Source organism: Harpia harpyja, chromosome 13 (genome assembly GCF_026419915.1).
Source record: "Harpia harpyja isolate bHarHar1 chromosome 13, bHarHar1 primary haplotype, whole genome shotgun sequence".
Classification (NCBI taxonomy): Eukaryota; Metazoa; Chordata; class Aves; order Accipitriformes; family Accipitridae; genus Harpia; species Harpia harpyja.
In genome coordinates, this window is record NC_068952.1 from 39,648,289 (window position 1) to 39,664,479 (window position 16,191).

The 16,191-nt window shown below is 52.7% G+C and overlaps 1 protein-coding gene and 1 long non-coding RNA gene across 2 annotated transcripts; one reads left to right on the plus strand and one right to left on the minus strand.

Moving 5' to 3' along the window:
- Positions 1–115: 115 nt before the first annotated feature.
- On the minus strand, positions 116–12,367 carry DDHD2 (DDHD domain containing 2). Its single transcript, XM_052805668.1, has 18 exons — positions 12,269–12,367; positions 11,787–11,990; positions 10,301–10,491; positions 9,352–9,441; positions 8,853–8,973; positions 7,737–7,826; positions 6,365–6,500; positions 5,525–5,733; positions 5,308–5,378; positions 5,010–5,129; positions 4,700–4,795; positions 4,090–4,218; positions 3,831–3,986; positions 3,648–3,750; positions 3,399–3,563; positions 2,741–2,903; positions 2,333–2,451; positions 116–1,787 (listed from the first exon to the last, which is right to left on the minus strand). The coding sequence occupies exons 2-17, from the start codon at positions 11,977–11,979 to the stop codon at positions 2,361–2,363; spliced, it is 2,124 nt and encodes a 707-aa protein (XP_052661628.1). The 5' UTR covers positions 11,980–11,990; positions 12,269–12,367; the 3' UTR covers positions 116–1,787; positions 2,333–2,360.
- LOC128149986 (uncharacterized) lies at positions 8,953–15,991 on the plus strand. Its single transcript, XR_008237903.1, has 4 exons — positions 8,953–9,053; positions 10,498–10,730; positions 13,373–13,494; positions 15,879–15,991. It is a non-coding gene; the product is annotated as an uncharacterized LOC128149986 (long non-coding RNA).
- The last annotated feature ends 200 nt before the right edge of the window (positions 15,992–16,191 follow it).

Consider the following 16,191-nt stretch of genomic DNA (forward strand, 5'->3'; position numbering starts at 1 on the left):
ACCCTGCAACTTCAGTAGAAGTTATAGAAATAGCTTCACTTTCCCCTAAAATTATGCACACGTGAATTCTTCAACCCCCTCCCCTTCCTCTCCCCCCAAACATGCACACACCACAGTCATCTACTTATTTATTTTGGCTTTTACTGGAAAAGACATTAAATAACATTTAAAATGTATTTAACTTTTTTTTTTTTTACAAAGTGCATAACTTAAAAAGCTGATCATGAGAGTGTCCCGTGTTAAGACTGTTCCTTTTCCTACTCTTGTAGGAGACGCTTTAGCAATCAGTAGTTCAGGCGCCGACTGAGCAGCATGTCTGTTTCTGCAGTCAGGTAAAAGAACAGCTTGTGTTCCTTTGGGATGGGAGGAGGGATGTAGGCTGCAAACCAAACCTTTCAAATAGTGCAAATAATGTAGTACAACGGAGGACAAACAAACAGGCTGTGGAAAAAAGGTTCCTTACCCCATGCAGGGCAAAAGTCAGCAGGAGGGAAAGTGGTTTGGCTCTTCCAAAGGCTGTCACAGCAACGACCTTACACATCACTGAAGCGTCTGCCTCAGCCCAGCCACTGAGTCAGTCTGGTTGGTTTTGGTCGCAAGGGGGGGATCGCCAGAGGATCTCTGGCCCCGTTCCCTTTGGAGCAGAGCTAGCAGGCCACAGGCAGCTCCAGACTGAACTGCCTGCAGAGCTGGTGTCCTTTTGTCAGTGGGGTCTTTGGGACACAGTGTCCAGACCCTATGGATCTGGGTTCCGACTTCGCTGGCTGCATTTTGTGTACTTAAAACCAAAAACAACGACTGGAGCCTGGCTGGCGTGAGATCCCTGTAGCCACCCTGAAAGCCACACTGCAGCAGGACAGTAGCGTTGCTCCGTGCCCCTGCAAAGCACAGGATGGCTGTCCCTCCAAGCCTCCGAATTGCCTGGACACTGCTGAGGAGCAGCTGCTTTCCCCCGGTCTAGCTGTAGTTTGAGCTTCCCTCCTGTATAGTTACACCTGGCCACTAGCTTGGTCCTACACAAGATGCAGGCAGTGCCTCAGGGAGGCCCTTGGTTTGCTGGCTGCCATGGGCTGGGTGAGGATGCTGAGAAGTCGCTACCAACACATTACAGCAGGCAGGAGTGCCTGGGTCAACTGCGCACAAACATGCCGCTCTCACGAGTCGTTTTATGGGGCAGTCCTGCCTGGCAGGGCCCACGAGTGCAGAAACCATGCAGCAGCAATTGAAGGAGATGAGAGTGGCTGGTGGACACATTCCTGCTCACCTAACAGCAGACGCCTGTGCCCTGGGCTTCACCTCCCAAAGACCGCAGTCCTTGCGCCTGGTGCTCTGTGTTACGGCAGGGAGAAGTCAGCGATCTCCTTTGCTTGACAAGGCTGCTATAGCTCTCTCCACGCTGCGTGGTTAAGGCTTTTATTCCTCAAAGTCACAAGCTGTGAGTTTCCTCGCTAAGCCAGGAGCGGAGTCAGGCCCTCAGTGTCGGTTCCTAGCCCAGACAGCTAGTCTGCTTCGGTGCTAGAGGAGCTGGTGTGATAACTTACAAGGTGGAGGGTTAAAAGTACATGTTGCCACAGGGAGTCACAGTGCAAGTGCTGTGAGTGTTTGAGCAGAAGTGTTTTCCTTTGATATATTTTCCCCCCACCCCTACCCAAAATGGAGGAAAATCATCCTTATCTCCAGGTAGCAGCAAGTACTTGGGAAGCAGCATGCGGGACACAGCAGCAGAGGAGAGAGGAAGGCAGAGAAGAAATCTGGACTTTCCTGGTGAGTACTCAGTTGAATTGGATCTAAGAAAGCAAAAGGAGAACGTAGGAATAGCTGCACTAGGGCAGACCAAAATCCACCCAGCCCAGCCTCCTGTACCCAGCAAATGACCAGCATGAGGCTTTGAGGGCAAGAAAACCTAAGGCTGTGCCTTACCCCTAGTCTACTTTGGCCAGCAATTAGCAGCAGAGGGTGAAAGCACCCCTGCAAGAACGGCAGGGCCCACGCTCTGGTTCGCGACCTGTCTGTAAGAATTGTTTAGCTCGGGAGGCTTGGATTACGGGCCACGTGTCTGGTCGTTCCCTTGGTGGACTGAACTGATCGTAACCGCGCACAGTTGCTGCTGCCTTTATCTTCAGCAGCAGTAGTTTACTGGCTCTCGTCGTGTCCAATAGTGCTTGTGTGCGGGATGAGAGGAAAGAAGCCAAACATGCTGACAAGTCAAAGAAAAAACCCAACACAAACTCCTGCCTTAGACACAGCTGTAAATAAATTCCCTCAAACGGACCAGATGTCCTCTGAGGTGTCCTAGGAAATTTGGAAGGAAGGTGTAGGCAAGGTGACTTACCTCAAGCAGCCAGAACAGTACAGGTTGGTCACTGGCTTCCTGGCAAAGGTTGATCCAGCGTAATGCCTTGTGTCTGGTAGATCTCCTTTAGAACCAGCAGAACGGTGTCTTCTGACTCCCTGGAGGAGGACATGGGAATTAGAGAGGGACACTTCCCTCCACTCTGTCAGGACATCTGCGATGGTTATGGGGTAGACACAGCACTCAGCAAATGCAGGCAGTACTAGGCAAGGAGAACTACACCAGTCCTTCCTCTGTCCCTACCCACCCTCTGTGTCTGTGCTATAGGCAGGAGCGTATCTTGTTTACTCAGTTAAGGCTTTTCTCACTACGTTGACTTTAAAAATGATGGCATTCTGCTTACATCAGACATGAATTTGAAGCTTTGACGGTTACGCAGAATCTTACCAATAGCAGAGATGCCCTTGTAGTGCAAATAAATACTCGTTAAAGCTCTCTATTGGCTTCTCCTGCAGCACGTAGTCTATGCGATTCCCTCCATTCAGCCTCCCCACATTAATGAGGGGGGCCTCTTCCTTCACTGCTGGGGGGGTCTCGTCTGGCTTTGTGTCTGAAGGAATGAAGAAGAGCAATGTGGTTCAGCCAAGGCACACCCACAGCCATGGAAATACAACAGCATCACCGTGCCCTCCCTTTGCCCTACTGTGGGCTCTTGCAGAGGAGAGGCAGCTTAAGTGCTGGGTCCTTCCCCCTCAGGGTTCTCCGACTTTTGGAAAACAGCATTGCAAGACACAGCTAGACAAGGGGGACAGGCTTCGCAGGCTTACAAAGTGGTGTGGGTGTGCTGAGACCCCCAGGAGGCCTTTACTGACCGGGCAGGTTGCCTCTTCTCCCCCTTCATCAGGCAGTAACGGGGGAAGGCCACAGCATTTGGAGAGCGAAGCACATCCGCAGCTCAAAGGCAATCCCTTTGCTGAGCACAGAAGAGGCAGCGCCTGGGTTTGACGCCAGGACGGGCACCTCGCTGGCGTGGCTGCACACTGCTCCGTGGGCAGGTCACGATGCTGCACCCCCGGCTCCCCACCACCCCCTGTGCACCACCGACCTGGCTGCTTCTCCACGCTGGCCTCTGCCTCCGCTTCGGCGTCGGTACTCGCCGCCTCCACGGCTGGCAGCGGGGCTCGAGTGAAGGACTGCCAGGCTACCCGCAGGGACCCCAGCAAGTTGTTCTTCAGGTCCACGCTCATGCGAGTCAGCCCTTCTTTCAGCTCTGAAAGGCAGGAGGGGTCGGTGTCGGGCTGGGGGCCACAGCAGCTGCCCCGGGTTGGGGGAGAGGGGCTGCCCGTTCCCTTACCTAGGTGCATTCTCTTCCTGCCCTTGTGGTGAGGCAGCAGCATGGGCTCAAACTCCAAATCTGGGACGATCATGGGCTCGATCCTGTATGCCACTGGGTCAAACTGTACGGAGGAGGGGGACAGTGAGCCAGGGCTCGTGCTCCATGCCTCTCACGCAGGAAGGCTCTGGCTCTTATACCTACGGGGTGGAAGATGTTGAAGAAGCCTTTGCAGGTGGGCAGGCTGTAGTTTGGGTTAATCCGCTTCACTCCTCGCACCGTGAGAAACATCCCGATGGGAGACCCAAAAGCAAAGAAGATGGTGGGCTTGTAGTTTAGCTGAGGATAGTTTGCCGAGACCTAGGAGGGAGGAAGATTCAGATTTGTTTCACAAGACAAACTCCATGCTGGCATTACGAGCGCCTTGTTGGAGTTAGAGCATGGTACCAAGCTCGGTAGTTACCTGTCCTAAGCCAACGTCCCGGTATTGGCAATTCCTGGCATCGTCTGTGCTGTCCGGGTCGTGCTGCGACGGGGACCCAGCCTCGGCAACATGTTCCCTGCTGTGTCCAGGAGCTGCTGTGCTCTGGTCCTGCAGCAACGCAACCGGGAAACCCTGCTAGCCCAGCTCCTGCAGCGAGCCCATACCACGGCCCGTCCTACCCACCCATGAGCAAGTATGCAAGGCAGCAAACTGCCCAGCATCCCATATCCTCCAGAACCAGAGCAGTCTTGGCAGCACCATCCTTCCCCAGCCGACCACCCCTCTAGCTGTCATCACTTAAGTTCAGTCTTTACCACCACTAACAAGTCCTCCTGCTCTGTGATCACGCTTACAGGCTACGGGATAAACTGATCCTGCAGTAGGGTAACACCCGTAACACCAGCGTAATACGCAGGAGCAGCAAGCAGCTCTGTCGCCACTGCCAAACACAAGCCCGTGAGCCGCCTGAGCAAGGATGGCCAGGAACGAGGAGGTTGGGGTGCTTGGGGACTGATCGTAAGTGGTGAAGGCTGGTCCTTGTCTGAATGGGATGTGACCTGGATGAATACAAGTCGTGCAGAAGACAAACCTGCATCTCCTCTTTGGAGCTGATGTAATGGAGTATCTTCATTCTTGGTCCTAAGGGAATTCCCATTTCTTTAAGGTTTTTCTCTGTGCACAAGAACTGGAAAATAAGCAACTCAGATATTAGTACAGGAGCAGAGAGGTGTGTGTGTGGTGAGGTATTTCTGTTCTCTGTAATTCTGTTCCTGCTGCACTCCTCGGAGACATTTCATGTGCGAATGACTCAGTACCAGGAAGATGTGCAATGGGTGGGAGGACTGGGAAGAAAAGCAAAGAAGAAACACAAGAGAAAGCAAAAGAGGAGAGCTCCTTACCAGTGCTTGCCTGTCCATTTTCTCCTTCTCAAAAACTTCACAATATTCAGACAGCTCCAGCTTCTTCAGGATTTCTCTTACTTCCTCAATACCCCTGTTGCTTGAGGTTGTCCTGGACCCCTGTGAATAGAGCCATGAGGGATCATGCTTTTTGCTCACCTATTTTCTCCTGCGCATTTTGGAGTCTCTCCCCCTTCCCCAAGCAGCCGCAGAAGCAGGAGGTCGGTACCGGCACAGCTACCCGTGCAAGTGCTGTGGGCGTACCCCACGGGTCCACGCACCGCCGGAGAGCACGTACCTCTTCGTTGTGCTCGTCCTCCTCTGGAGCAGCCTTCTGGTTCGTCAGGAGGTCAAACAAAATGAGCGACCCTAGAAACCAGGCACAGGCAGGCAGAGCATCAGCATCTCGTCGGGAAAAAGCCCCAAGCCATCTCCTTTCTGGGACAAAAGACCAGTACCCTCCCTGCTCCCACGGTACGGTGACATTCATGGGACCCACAGACGAAACCCCATACCCAAGCTGTGCCCCGCAATGGAGACCCCCCCTTTGAAGAGTGGGTTCCTCTGCAGGAAGAGCTGGTACAGGCGGTTCATTTCGGATGCCACCGTGTCCACGATGGTCTGGCAATAGGTGGAGCTGTTGTAAAAGAAAACGTCCAGGATGGTGTCGTTGATGAAGTGACGCAGGCGATTGATGCTCGGCAAAGTGATTCGCTCCAGGTCACTATGGGGGGGAAAGAGGAGAGAGGGAATTGCAGTTGGGGGTGCCAGTGAACCCCACCACGTTTCTAAAGCAAAACGTAAGTTCAGGGAAGGATTGCCACCGTCTCAAAGGACATAATGTTGTAATCTAGACCCTCAGCTCATGCCAAGACCGAAGGTAGAGCATGGCCTGTGCTCTTACACTCCAGGCAGGAGTAAGGAGCCTGGCCTTTCTTCCCAGGAGCCTAACCTGCTCTCTCCCCTTCCTAGGGCACTGCAGAGCAGTGCTTGAGTGCAGAAACACAGTACTGTTTCCAGAGGCCTTTAGCAAGGTATGGATGTCCATGGTCCCTCCTGATATTAGCCAGGGAAAGGCAGAAGCCTCTCCTCTCCAGCTGGATGCTGATCAGAGCAGGCACCTGCTGTGCTCCGCAAAATAGGGCTGCAAAAAGACGGTGGGGACAGGGTCTGGCACAGAGGTGCTCCATGGGACCCCATCCGTTCTGCTTACCCCTGCGTGCTCACAGCCCTAAGCACTCACAGCTTTCCCTTTGCCTGCAGTGGCCACCAGAAAAAGCAGAGGAGGCTGGCTGTGTGCTTTGCCATTCCCATGGACACCGGCACCGGAGGAGATGGCTGTCCGGGACACTTACACATCCACCCCGGTGGAGTGGAGGGAGCTGTGCCAGTTCACAGGTAGGAACTCCACCCGGCCGATCTGCTGCTGCTCCTGGGCTTTCTTGAAGTGTGCTTGCAGCATGCTCAGGGAAACATTCCTGAAGTCATTCACTGGAAAAGAGCATGAACTCTTACAGAGATCCACTGGGCTACAGGGCAAGCCTGCTGCATCAACAACACTTAATAAGATAAAAGAAAAGATCATTACCAGGGGAAATCCCACCAGGGTCTTTAATCTGCTGCTGCTACCCTAAGACCTTGAATCTTTAACTACAAGATCAGGGGAAGGCTCCATGTCCTTACATGTGTGTTTACTGGATTTTGCTATCCCATCTGTAACAAGCCTCTTTTCTGCATGGGCAGGGCTTTAACACAGCAGTCAGGATAAGAAAGGTACTTTAACACACCAGTCAGGGTAAGAAAGGTACTTTAAGGTATTTAAAAAAAAATCTGTTGCAAAGATACACGTGTTAGAAAGGCAATCCTAAGGGAGGAGATGAACTTGAAATTATTCAGTTCTGAGGGAGAAAGGCTGACTTCTTTCATTTCAGATGGTTAGCAGCCTTGAAAATAGTTTCAGCAGATGAACATGGAGAAGAATAGACTGCATTAAAGCAGAGGTATATTTTATAGGAACTAAAGACAGTCTACTGTGGAAAAATCTCAGCTCCCTTGATTTCTACAAGTTAAATCATGTTGGGCTTCCAGGCAGTTTCAGTGATCACCTCTCCTACAGAACTGAAGCACTCTGAGCAAATAATAATGAACAGGTCAGACCAGAGTTACTTGGTTTAGTACCCTGTCTCCAATATTGATCAACAGTGGGTGCTTAGAGGAGTGTGTAAGACCAGCAATACTTCTCACACGCTCTCCTAACCGCCAGGCATTTGCAGCTTGGGGATTTCTTAAGCCAGAAGCAGCATCCCTGGTTTTGGTCCAAAATCCGGAGGCTGCTGGATGGGGTGTTGCCTATTAGACTTCACCCAGTGAGATTAACCCATGGCAATAGACTGAGCAGGTTCCTAATTAGTTTAGCAGGTTTAGACAGTTACTTGGAAAATCTGTATCCAGTTCAGGAAACTCACTATTTTGAGCAGCAGCAGAACACAGTGATGAAAAGTGGTTGCCCAAACCCTTCCAGATGGTAGGATTTAATGGGTTAGCGAGCATTGCATTCATGCTCCCCACTGCAGTCAGCAAATTCAACCGTGCAGCTTGCCAACGTGAGTGTTGGGATGGTTTGAATGCACTCTCACAGCGTTTCACATTGTCCACACAGATGAGAGTTTACTGGCTCCGCTAAAAGCAGCATATGGAAAGAGCACCCCGGCCGGGCTCCACACTTACCGCACTGGACGATGCTCCTGAACCGAATGTCGCAAGCTGGGCCGATCCCGTGCACCACGAAAACCAGGTGATCAATTTGCAGTGGCTCTCCTAAGGAGGAAAGAAGAGTTCAGAGCACAGGCCCTGCGGGAGACATCACTTAATGGGGAAGAGTGACCTGCTGAAACCACATGCTCTGCAGGAGAGTGGAGCCTCCCCTCTTCACCTCAGCCAGGTAAAAAACCCTTGAGTTAGTGCCTGCATTTTATGCCTAAAGGGTAGTGGGATTTCTCACGTTTCTGAACTGTTTGTCCTGCTAAATTCAGCTGCCCGCCCTGAGATGGATCCAGATTGACGGGACAGTAGAGGAAGGTGAGGCGGCTCGTCCCCTCCTTCTATCACCTTCCTCGCTTCAGCAGGAGTGGCTCGTCTTCACAATTCACACCCACCAGGCTGTGGGGCACGTTCAGCAGGACCGGGAGGACTCGGTCCAGCTGCCCTGTGCCCAACCCACTTTGCTGAGCCACCCGGCCCACGCGTAGCTCCATCTCTCAGGTAGGCACCAGGTGGAGTTATGTCTTGTTCTCTACTTCCCACACACTGTAGTTTGCATACATACTTTCCTGAAGGCATGCATGCATGGAAAATGAAGGGGTTAGACAGGAGTAACTGCCTGTCCTCGCCACGGGGACAAGTCCTGAGGCCTGACCGGGAGCTCAGGGACAGCTGGGAGGGGGCAGAGCTGATGCACAGCTTCAGAGACGGGGAGAGCACGTGCACCAGAAAGTCACCTGCATGTAGGTATCCCTACCACAGAAAGAAACTCTTCCTTTGTGAACATACACGCCAAAACCTCAGGGGTAATTTCAGGCACTGCAGTGCCTTCAACAGGTCTGGTCTCAGTGCAGGAGCTGGAAGCGCACTGCATATGTCTGCCTCCTCTGCACGTTCGTTTACACTACCGTCTCTCTGGTGCTAGGAAAGTTTTTGAAAACCATTCATTTCCTTTCAGCGCAAAATTTTTAGACGTGTCCTTTGTTAAAAGGATCATGGAAGCTTCTGTCTTTTTGAGAAAACAGGCTGGAAAACAGACTCTCTAGCTTTGGACAGGTGGAGGGGAGGGAGAAGCGAGCTCACCATTGGGGATCTCGACAGCAATGTTTTCGACTCCTCTCTTCACAGTCCGAGGCCGACCTTGTTCCGTAGGAGTTGAGCCCCAGTCATCGGAGGTGGCAACTGGATGGTAGTGCACCATCAGCTTGTAAACAAGAAGAGCCTGTCATTAAGCTGCGCTGCATACCGTAGTTAAGCAGAGGAGAAATTTTGCTACAACAGCTGGTAAGTGATATGGGGTGACACCAGACCATGATGTTTAACTGCGCTGGTACGAGCCCTTTGCACAAAGAGAGTGAAAGGCGTGTTGAAAAGAAACGTTAAGGTGTAAAGCAGACTCTCTGCTAGCGTTGCCCTCTACTCTGGCGCAGGTAGGCGAGGGGAATGCCATTTGGACAGAATCGATTTCTCAGCAGACATGGTTAAAAGAAACAGCGTAAAGCCAGAGTATAAAGACAGGCCATCAAGAGAACTGAAGGGATGTCCTTGCTGGTCAACACAAAGATCACCAGGCCCTCCTCACCTTTGGGTTGTGCAAGATAATGATTTCTCTGCTAGGGGACTCCAGTTTCTTCTTCCACTCATCCAGGGTCACAGCAATCATGTAAGCTTCCTAAGGAAAAGAACACCCTGTGTGAGTCGGCTGTATTTCCATGAATATTCAACCACTTGGGATTTCCCCACCCATTTTATGGTATCTCTTATCAACACATTTTGTGAAAGAGGCAGAGAAATCAGCCAGGTCAGGCTGGAGGAGCAACAGGGTCATCTGAGTATCGCCTGCTAGAGAGTTTCCAAGAAGCCCCCACTTTAATAGCAGCAGCAGACTTCCCCATCAATTTAGAATTGTATTTTTTGGTATATCAGAATACAGGTTACTATAAAGATGTATATTTTTATACATATATCTATCTAGCTCTACATATATATGTTTCCAAAGTCTCCAGCCATTAACAATACAGACCACTGAAGTCTAACGCTGGGTCCCCATAACGATGATTTCTCTTTCTTGCATTTGCAACTCCCTTGGCTTTGGTGAAACTATGAGCGTAGTGAGGATGATTCTCACAAGGAGAGTCAAACTGAAGTCAGAGCAGACAGGGTCAGGAAAAAAAACAGAGCAAAGCTGCTAGAGCGAGGCTGCAAGCAAGGCCAGAGCCACCTGGCATGCCGAGAGCACCCGGGCACTTAAACATGTAGCAGAAGGATGCCGATGCGGCTGGATGAGGGCAGGAGGAAGGGGAAGCTGCCCAGCTACAGCAGGCTGGGAGGGAGACAGTGGCAGTGTTTACAGTTATGTTAATCAGCTGCGAAAACGCCATGCCAAAGCCTCTTTCGAGTTCATGTCCTCAGGCGTGACTGTGGTGCCAGTCGCCCCATATGGAGTTTGGGACATCAGGGCCAGTATTTGACAATGAGAAGCCAAGATGCTTCTCGGCAAGGTGGACGCTACCAGGAAAGGCGTGTATTACCTCCAGTTCTTTGCTGAAGGTCTCCGAGTACGGAATATACTTATTGTCCTTGTCTCCCTTGTAAAACCAGGTGCAGCGACGCACTTCAGATACCTCCTCCTCCCAGTACACTGCAACGCGCTGCCTCTTCTTCAGATGCACGTCGTACCTACCCCCCGATGTTGGGACAACCAGATCTTCTTTGTCTCTCCCTGCAGGAACCAAGGCCCGAAATTAATCGTGAGAGGACCAGAAAGGCATGCTACCAGAAAGCTGTATACCACACCAGAACAGAGGGATGAGACTGGAGCATCTTCTGTGGGCAGCACACACGAGCACGTATGAGCAACAGCAGTAGACACCAATGTTCTCCGTACACAAGCACAGAGAACAGCGTCAGTGGCCATCCTAGGAGAGTTGCCCCAAGTCAAACTTTCCCCAGAGGCAGAAGGTAAGATGAAGGCATTATGCTACAACTGTCTTCCTCTCTAGTTCAGGCCCAGGCTTACATGGACTCTTCCTGCCTTGCTTAGCTGGTAAAACATGAATTTGTGGCCTGCATTGCTTAATGGTGGAGGTGCTGGTCTCCAGGTCTCTAAGCTGCTCCCCTCTAAAACGGAGAACTCCGCATAGATCCCAATACGGACTTCAAATTCTGTTTGTTCTGCCGCCTTTTGGGTCTGCCCACTGGCCAGGCTCCCGGCAGAGCACCCCGTGCCAGGCTGTGCTCGGCTCGGCTGCGGCACTGAGGACCGGCGGCACGGCCTCTAATCCGAAGCTTCCTGGGAGAGGGAGGACGGGAGCAACCCCAGGGCAATTGGTGCTGTGCCCGCGGCCGTCGGCAGCAGCGGTGCTTTAAGCACCATCCTGGCAGCGGGGGTTGCACAGACGGTCGATATTTGGCAGCACGAGGGCCTCATCGCAAGCAGTGCCGCTCAGAGCAGACCCGGCTGCCGGGGCAGCACGCTCCGGGAGCAGGCAGGCAGAGCACCATGTGTCCACACGAGAGAAATCTCCCCAGCGGAATTTCTCCCCACTCTCCCGTCCACCCCAGAAGGGTGCTTTGCAGTACGATTATGTGTAATTTAGAGCATATATCAAATGAATGAGGTCAGACCGTTCAATGCACCCAAACAGTTTAGTTGTTCATGCGTTTACAGCTCTAGGAGTAGGCGCATCGCCAAAAAAAGTCCCAATTTAAAATTCCCCAAGGGAAAATTTTGCATCCCAGCCAGAAGCCGTAGATGTGTCCAGGGAATTTCCTTCTGATACCCGGATGGTGCTTCCCCTGAGCGCACACCTGATGCTCTCCCATTGACATTACCAGGCCGGTTCCTTACAGTGATTTTAAGAGCAGGGGCTAGGTATTTAAAATCAAAGGGCGATTTAAAAACGATGGGAGCTGAAGGCAAGCAGTGCTGTGAAATCCCCCGTCCGACCCGCGGAGGTGGATGGAGTTCCATCTGCGGGGGTGGGCAGCCCCCTCCCCAGGGTGTTCTCACCCTACCTGAGCCGTGAGCCTCTTCCAGCCTCTCCGAATCCTGCGTGCTGAAAGGGACCCAGCGCTCTCTGGAGTCCGTGACCTTGCAGTAAAACCAGTGGGCAACAACCGCTTCGTATCTGTTGCCGGCGTCCAGCTCTCCAGCCTCCGGGGGGGCGGCCGGGGGGGGCTGCGCCTGCTGCTGCTCCCGAGCAGACATGATTGATGGTCCTGCACAGAGACGACGGGAGCGGCGAGTGGGTGAATTTAAAAAGCCTCAGAAATGCTTATTCCCTCTTAAATGGAAAACGACAACCCCCCCCCCCCCCAAAAAAAAAAAAAAAATTAAAATCCCCGTCTCTCGCGGCGGGTGCGCAGCGGCGACGGGGGTCGGACCCTCCCCGCCCCCCCCCCTCCCCTTGCGCACACGCGTGTCCGTGGGTGTGCGACACCCGACCCCCCCCCCCCCCCCCCCAAAGCGGGCTGGCTGCCGGCGCGGCCCCCGTTACCCAGGCGGCTCCTCCGGCGGCGCGGCCCGGCCCGGGCGGCAGCGCAGGCCCCGCTCCCGGCCCCGGCGACCGCCCAGCCCGGGGCGGTGCTGCCCGCCCGGCCCGGCCCCGCCGCGCTGCCGTCACGGGCGGCGGCGGGCGGGGGCGGGAGCGGGCCCCTGCCTGCAATCGGTGCTCGCAATCCCTGCCCGCGACCCCTGCGCGCAGCCCCTGCCCGCAATCCCTGCGCACAATCCCTGCCCACAGCCCCTGCCCGCAACCCCTGCGCACAGCCCCTGCCCGCAACCCCTGCCTGCAACCCCTGCCTGAAGCCCTACCCGCAACCCCTGCCCGCAGCCCCTGCCTGCACCCCCTGCACGCAGCCACTGCCCAAAATCCCTGCCCACAATCCCTGCCTGCAGCCCCTGCCCGCAGCCGCAGCCCTCGCAGCTCGCAGCGGCGTGAGTGGATCCATGCCCAGACTCCATCGCAGGCAGGCGATGCCAGCGCTCATTAGGACTCTCCGGCCTAAGTTTTGACTTCAGGCTGGTCATTACGCCTCTAAGCCGGAGGTGGGTGGGCAGGGGTGCGCAGTGTCGGCACAGCATCGCCGGGAAGCACGTGCCTTCGTGCCAGTTGCCTCCCACGTGCGGCGTGGACAAATGCTTGAGCATAGGGCGCTCTGCAGCAGAAACCACGAGATTCTGATTTAATGTTTGTTCTTCAGTCCTTCCGTGCCCCTTTCGCCTTAGTGGAGATTGAGAAACCCTCTTCTGACGGTGGGTGCTGCTCGTAGAAGCAACAGGCAACCCCGGAATAAGAGTTTGGTTTCTGTAGAGATGAGCTTCGCGATAAATACAGAGACACGCTTTCTAATTTGGGGTTTTGTGATGTGGGTGGATGCTGTAAGATAAACCAGTTGTCATCCCAGTGCTCACCTCCACCACGGCAGTTACTGGCTAGGAAGACTGAATGGCCAGAAGAGCTAAAATCCTCAGTTCTGCATCTGTAGAGCAAACGGCTGCAAACCTTGTCCGTGCAGCCTTGCCCGCGCAGGGCCCACGCCAGCTTGGTGCTGACACAGCTCCTGCCTGCGCCTCTGCTGCAGCGTCTTTCTCCTTTCAGATCGCCGTCCGAGCCATGACCCACTTTGGTCCTGCTTTGAAGGAGATGGAAGGCGGCGGGGACGCAGCGGGGACAGATGCGGTTACATCAGCGGGAGTTTTCTGCAGGCTGCGGTGTGTAAGGTATGCCCTGATCCCTGCCCTTGGTTCGGCTCAGCTTTGGGGGAAACGGATAAAACCCACCATCTGCCCGAGGGATGCAGAAACGTCATATGCAGCCAGGTCTTGTCACAGAGCTGTTCAAATAACTGGCCCCGCTGAAATGATAACCTGCCGTTTCAGCCCACTTTTTAATGTTCTTTCATGTACTTTTAACTAGAGGTTTAGATAACCCTCTGCCAAGTCCTTCCCACATGCGGGGACTAACACTCCAGAAGAGAAAATATTGTAAAGGAATACATTACCTTGACAGGTTCAGCACCAAAACACCGAAGAAGAAGCCTTCCTTCCTCCCAGATTTTGTCTGGCTTGTATGCCACGCACATACTTTCAGTTTTTCTTATGAACAGATAGAGGTATCATTCTTACCACGTCTCCACAGCAGGAAACCTTTGTCCCAGTCCACAGAGCACTGGTGATACAGCAGCTGAGTGTACAGTTTTTTTTCTTCTCTCCTAACTGACTGCATTGCAGTGCTACTGAGTTTGCAAGGTATCAGGATTGCTCCACACTCCTTGCACAGCTAGAACCTACTTACCTCTTTTCCCTGGCAACTGAAGAGGAGGGAAATGAGTATCAGAGCAAACAGGATGCAATAAACAATGCAGTTTTGTTCCTGATGCAATTCTTGCTACTGAAACAAATACAGAAAATAAAGTTTCAGCCAGCTCCACAGATTCCAGACTAACTGAAGCTGGCTGCTGGCTTCTTTTTTTCATGTACCTCTAAGCAGTGACTTGCTGCAGCATTTCTGCTGATAACACCACGTCCTCAAAAAAGCAGCAGGGCTGACACATCAGTGCCCTGTTTGCTGTTGCCACCTTACTCAAGTGACAGTAGCAGAAAGAGCTGTGACAGCGTGTCGGTAGCGGGGAGGGAGACCTGCCCTAGGGCTGGTGGCCGTTGTGCTCGTGTAGCAGCTCTGGGGGCTGTGTGCAGGTTAAAGCTGGGCTGCAGTTCTGCCCATTCTTGGTGTGGTTTTATAACGGGGTTGGTTTGGCAAAGCAGGGGGAGACCCTGCTGTTAGGAGGGGTGTGAAGGAGGACTGCCTACACCGCAAGCTGTCCTTTACAGCTCTAGCAGCTCTCTGTGCTCTAGAAGTCAATATGCACTGATTGATGAGCTGAATGATTTCACTTTCTCTGCTGAAGTATGACTGACTTACACCATCTCTTGCAACAACAAATTTCAGACTTTAGCTAGATCCTGCACAAAGGGAATCCAAACCTTTATTTCAACAGCTGTGCCAACCAAATAAAAAACAAATGTGGTAACAGAGGAAGAAATTATCTCTTTGGTAATCCCCTAGAGAGCACAGATGCGGTGAGGCTGTGGCCTGGACTTGGTGCCGAACCTGAAATGGTCAGAGAGTGAAGCGGTGCGGTAGGGTGGTCAGACTTTTCATCAAGGCTGGCTCTATTCCCAAATATGAGTTACAGGGATCAAATGTGCATCTGCCTCCAGCAGAGAGGAGTGCCTTTGAGCCAGGTACGGGTGGTTTCAGAGCTCAGTCATGCCCCGAGCACCAAGGAGAAATGCAGCAGAGGCTGCTCCTCCCCTCCTGCATCACCAGTACTCTCCTTCCAAGCTTCCCTGTGCCTCACGAAAGCACAGCCTCCCCTGCAGCCTTGGCCTATTGCAAAGCGTGATTCGGGCTGCCACCCGCGTGCTGCAACCACAGCGGCTCGTCCCGCTGCGCCGTCTGGATTTTTCAGTTCTTTTCTAGGAAGTGACAAGCTAGGTCTCTTTGGGTACTTACATTCCTTCTTTACTTTTTCATCTCCTTTGTAGCCTTTTATAGACAAACCTTGTGGGAAGTGCTAAAGGATCAGAAGAATAGGACTCAGTAAATCTGGAATTGAGTCGGCTAGCAATCCTGTAGCGCAAGGACTCAGCTTTCTGCCCCCACCTCAAGCATTTCTTTGGAGTGGTTGATCATTTTTGTTGCCTGTATTCCCCTTCAAAAAACCTATCAAGCTAATTCAATGAGCCCACAGCAGTGTCTTAGGAAAGATTTCAGGACATTAGAGGCAGCGTTTAACAAGACTTTCAACCATAAGATAAAACAAAAGGGGTAGAGACACCACAGTGCTGCTCTTCATTCCTCTGGGTTTAAAGAGCCACCAGTAGCAAAGCTAGTTGTGTGGAAACCATCCCTACCACAAGTATTTTCACAAAAAGAAACAAACCCAAAGCACGGATTAATTCCTGGAGATGCTGCTGACACTGCTGCCTTTATCAGAGGAAGAAAGGTGGCATTCACTGGGGCTGGGCCATTGCTTTCTGTATGCAGTACAGTAACAGGGCATCAGTCTGTTTACTGTCATCTGCTTTATCTCCCACTGTAGCCACTGATGCTCAGAAGTCAGATTTCATGCTGTACCCAAAGCATGGATAGCTTGGCCCACTGCTCTCTGCCTGACAAGAGGATGGATGAAATAAAACAGCAACCAAGCATTTACCCAGCCCAGGATATTCAGTTCTTTCCTGGCTCACCTCGGACACGGCCGTTTTTGCAGGCTGACCGCCACATGTGATCACAGACACATCCAACGAGCTGCAAAGGTCAGTCCCGTGTATGCAGCCCTGTCTGGGAATGATGTGGGATCTGCCGGGTGCCTTCAGGACATCACCTGGCCGTCAGCCTGCAGAGCGCTGGGT

What these genes read in the sequence shown, in the direction of transcription:
- DDHD2 (XM_052805668.1), bottom strand. Translation starts at nt 11,979, where the DNA reads ATGTCTGCTCGGGAGCAGCAGCAGGCGCAGCCCCCCCCGGCCGCCCCC. An exon ending in TGCTGTCGAGATCCCCAATG is followed by an intron (nt 7,827 to 8,852) that starts GTGAGCTCGCTT and finishes TTTCCTCCTTAG; the next exon opens with GAGAGCCACTGCAAATTGAT. An exon ending in AGGACGAGCACAACGAAGAG is followed by an intron (nt 5,130 to 5,307) that starts GTACGTGCTCTC and finishes CTCTATTCACAG; the next exon opens with GGGTCCAGGACAACCTCAAG.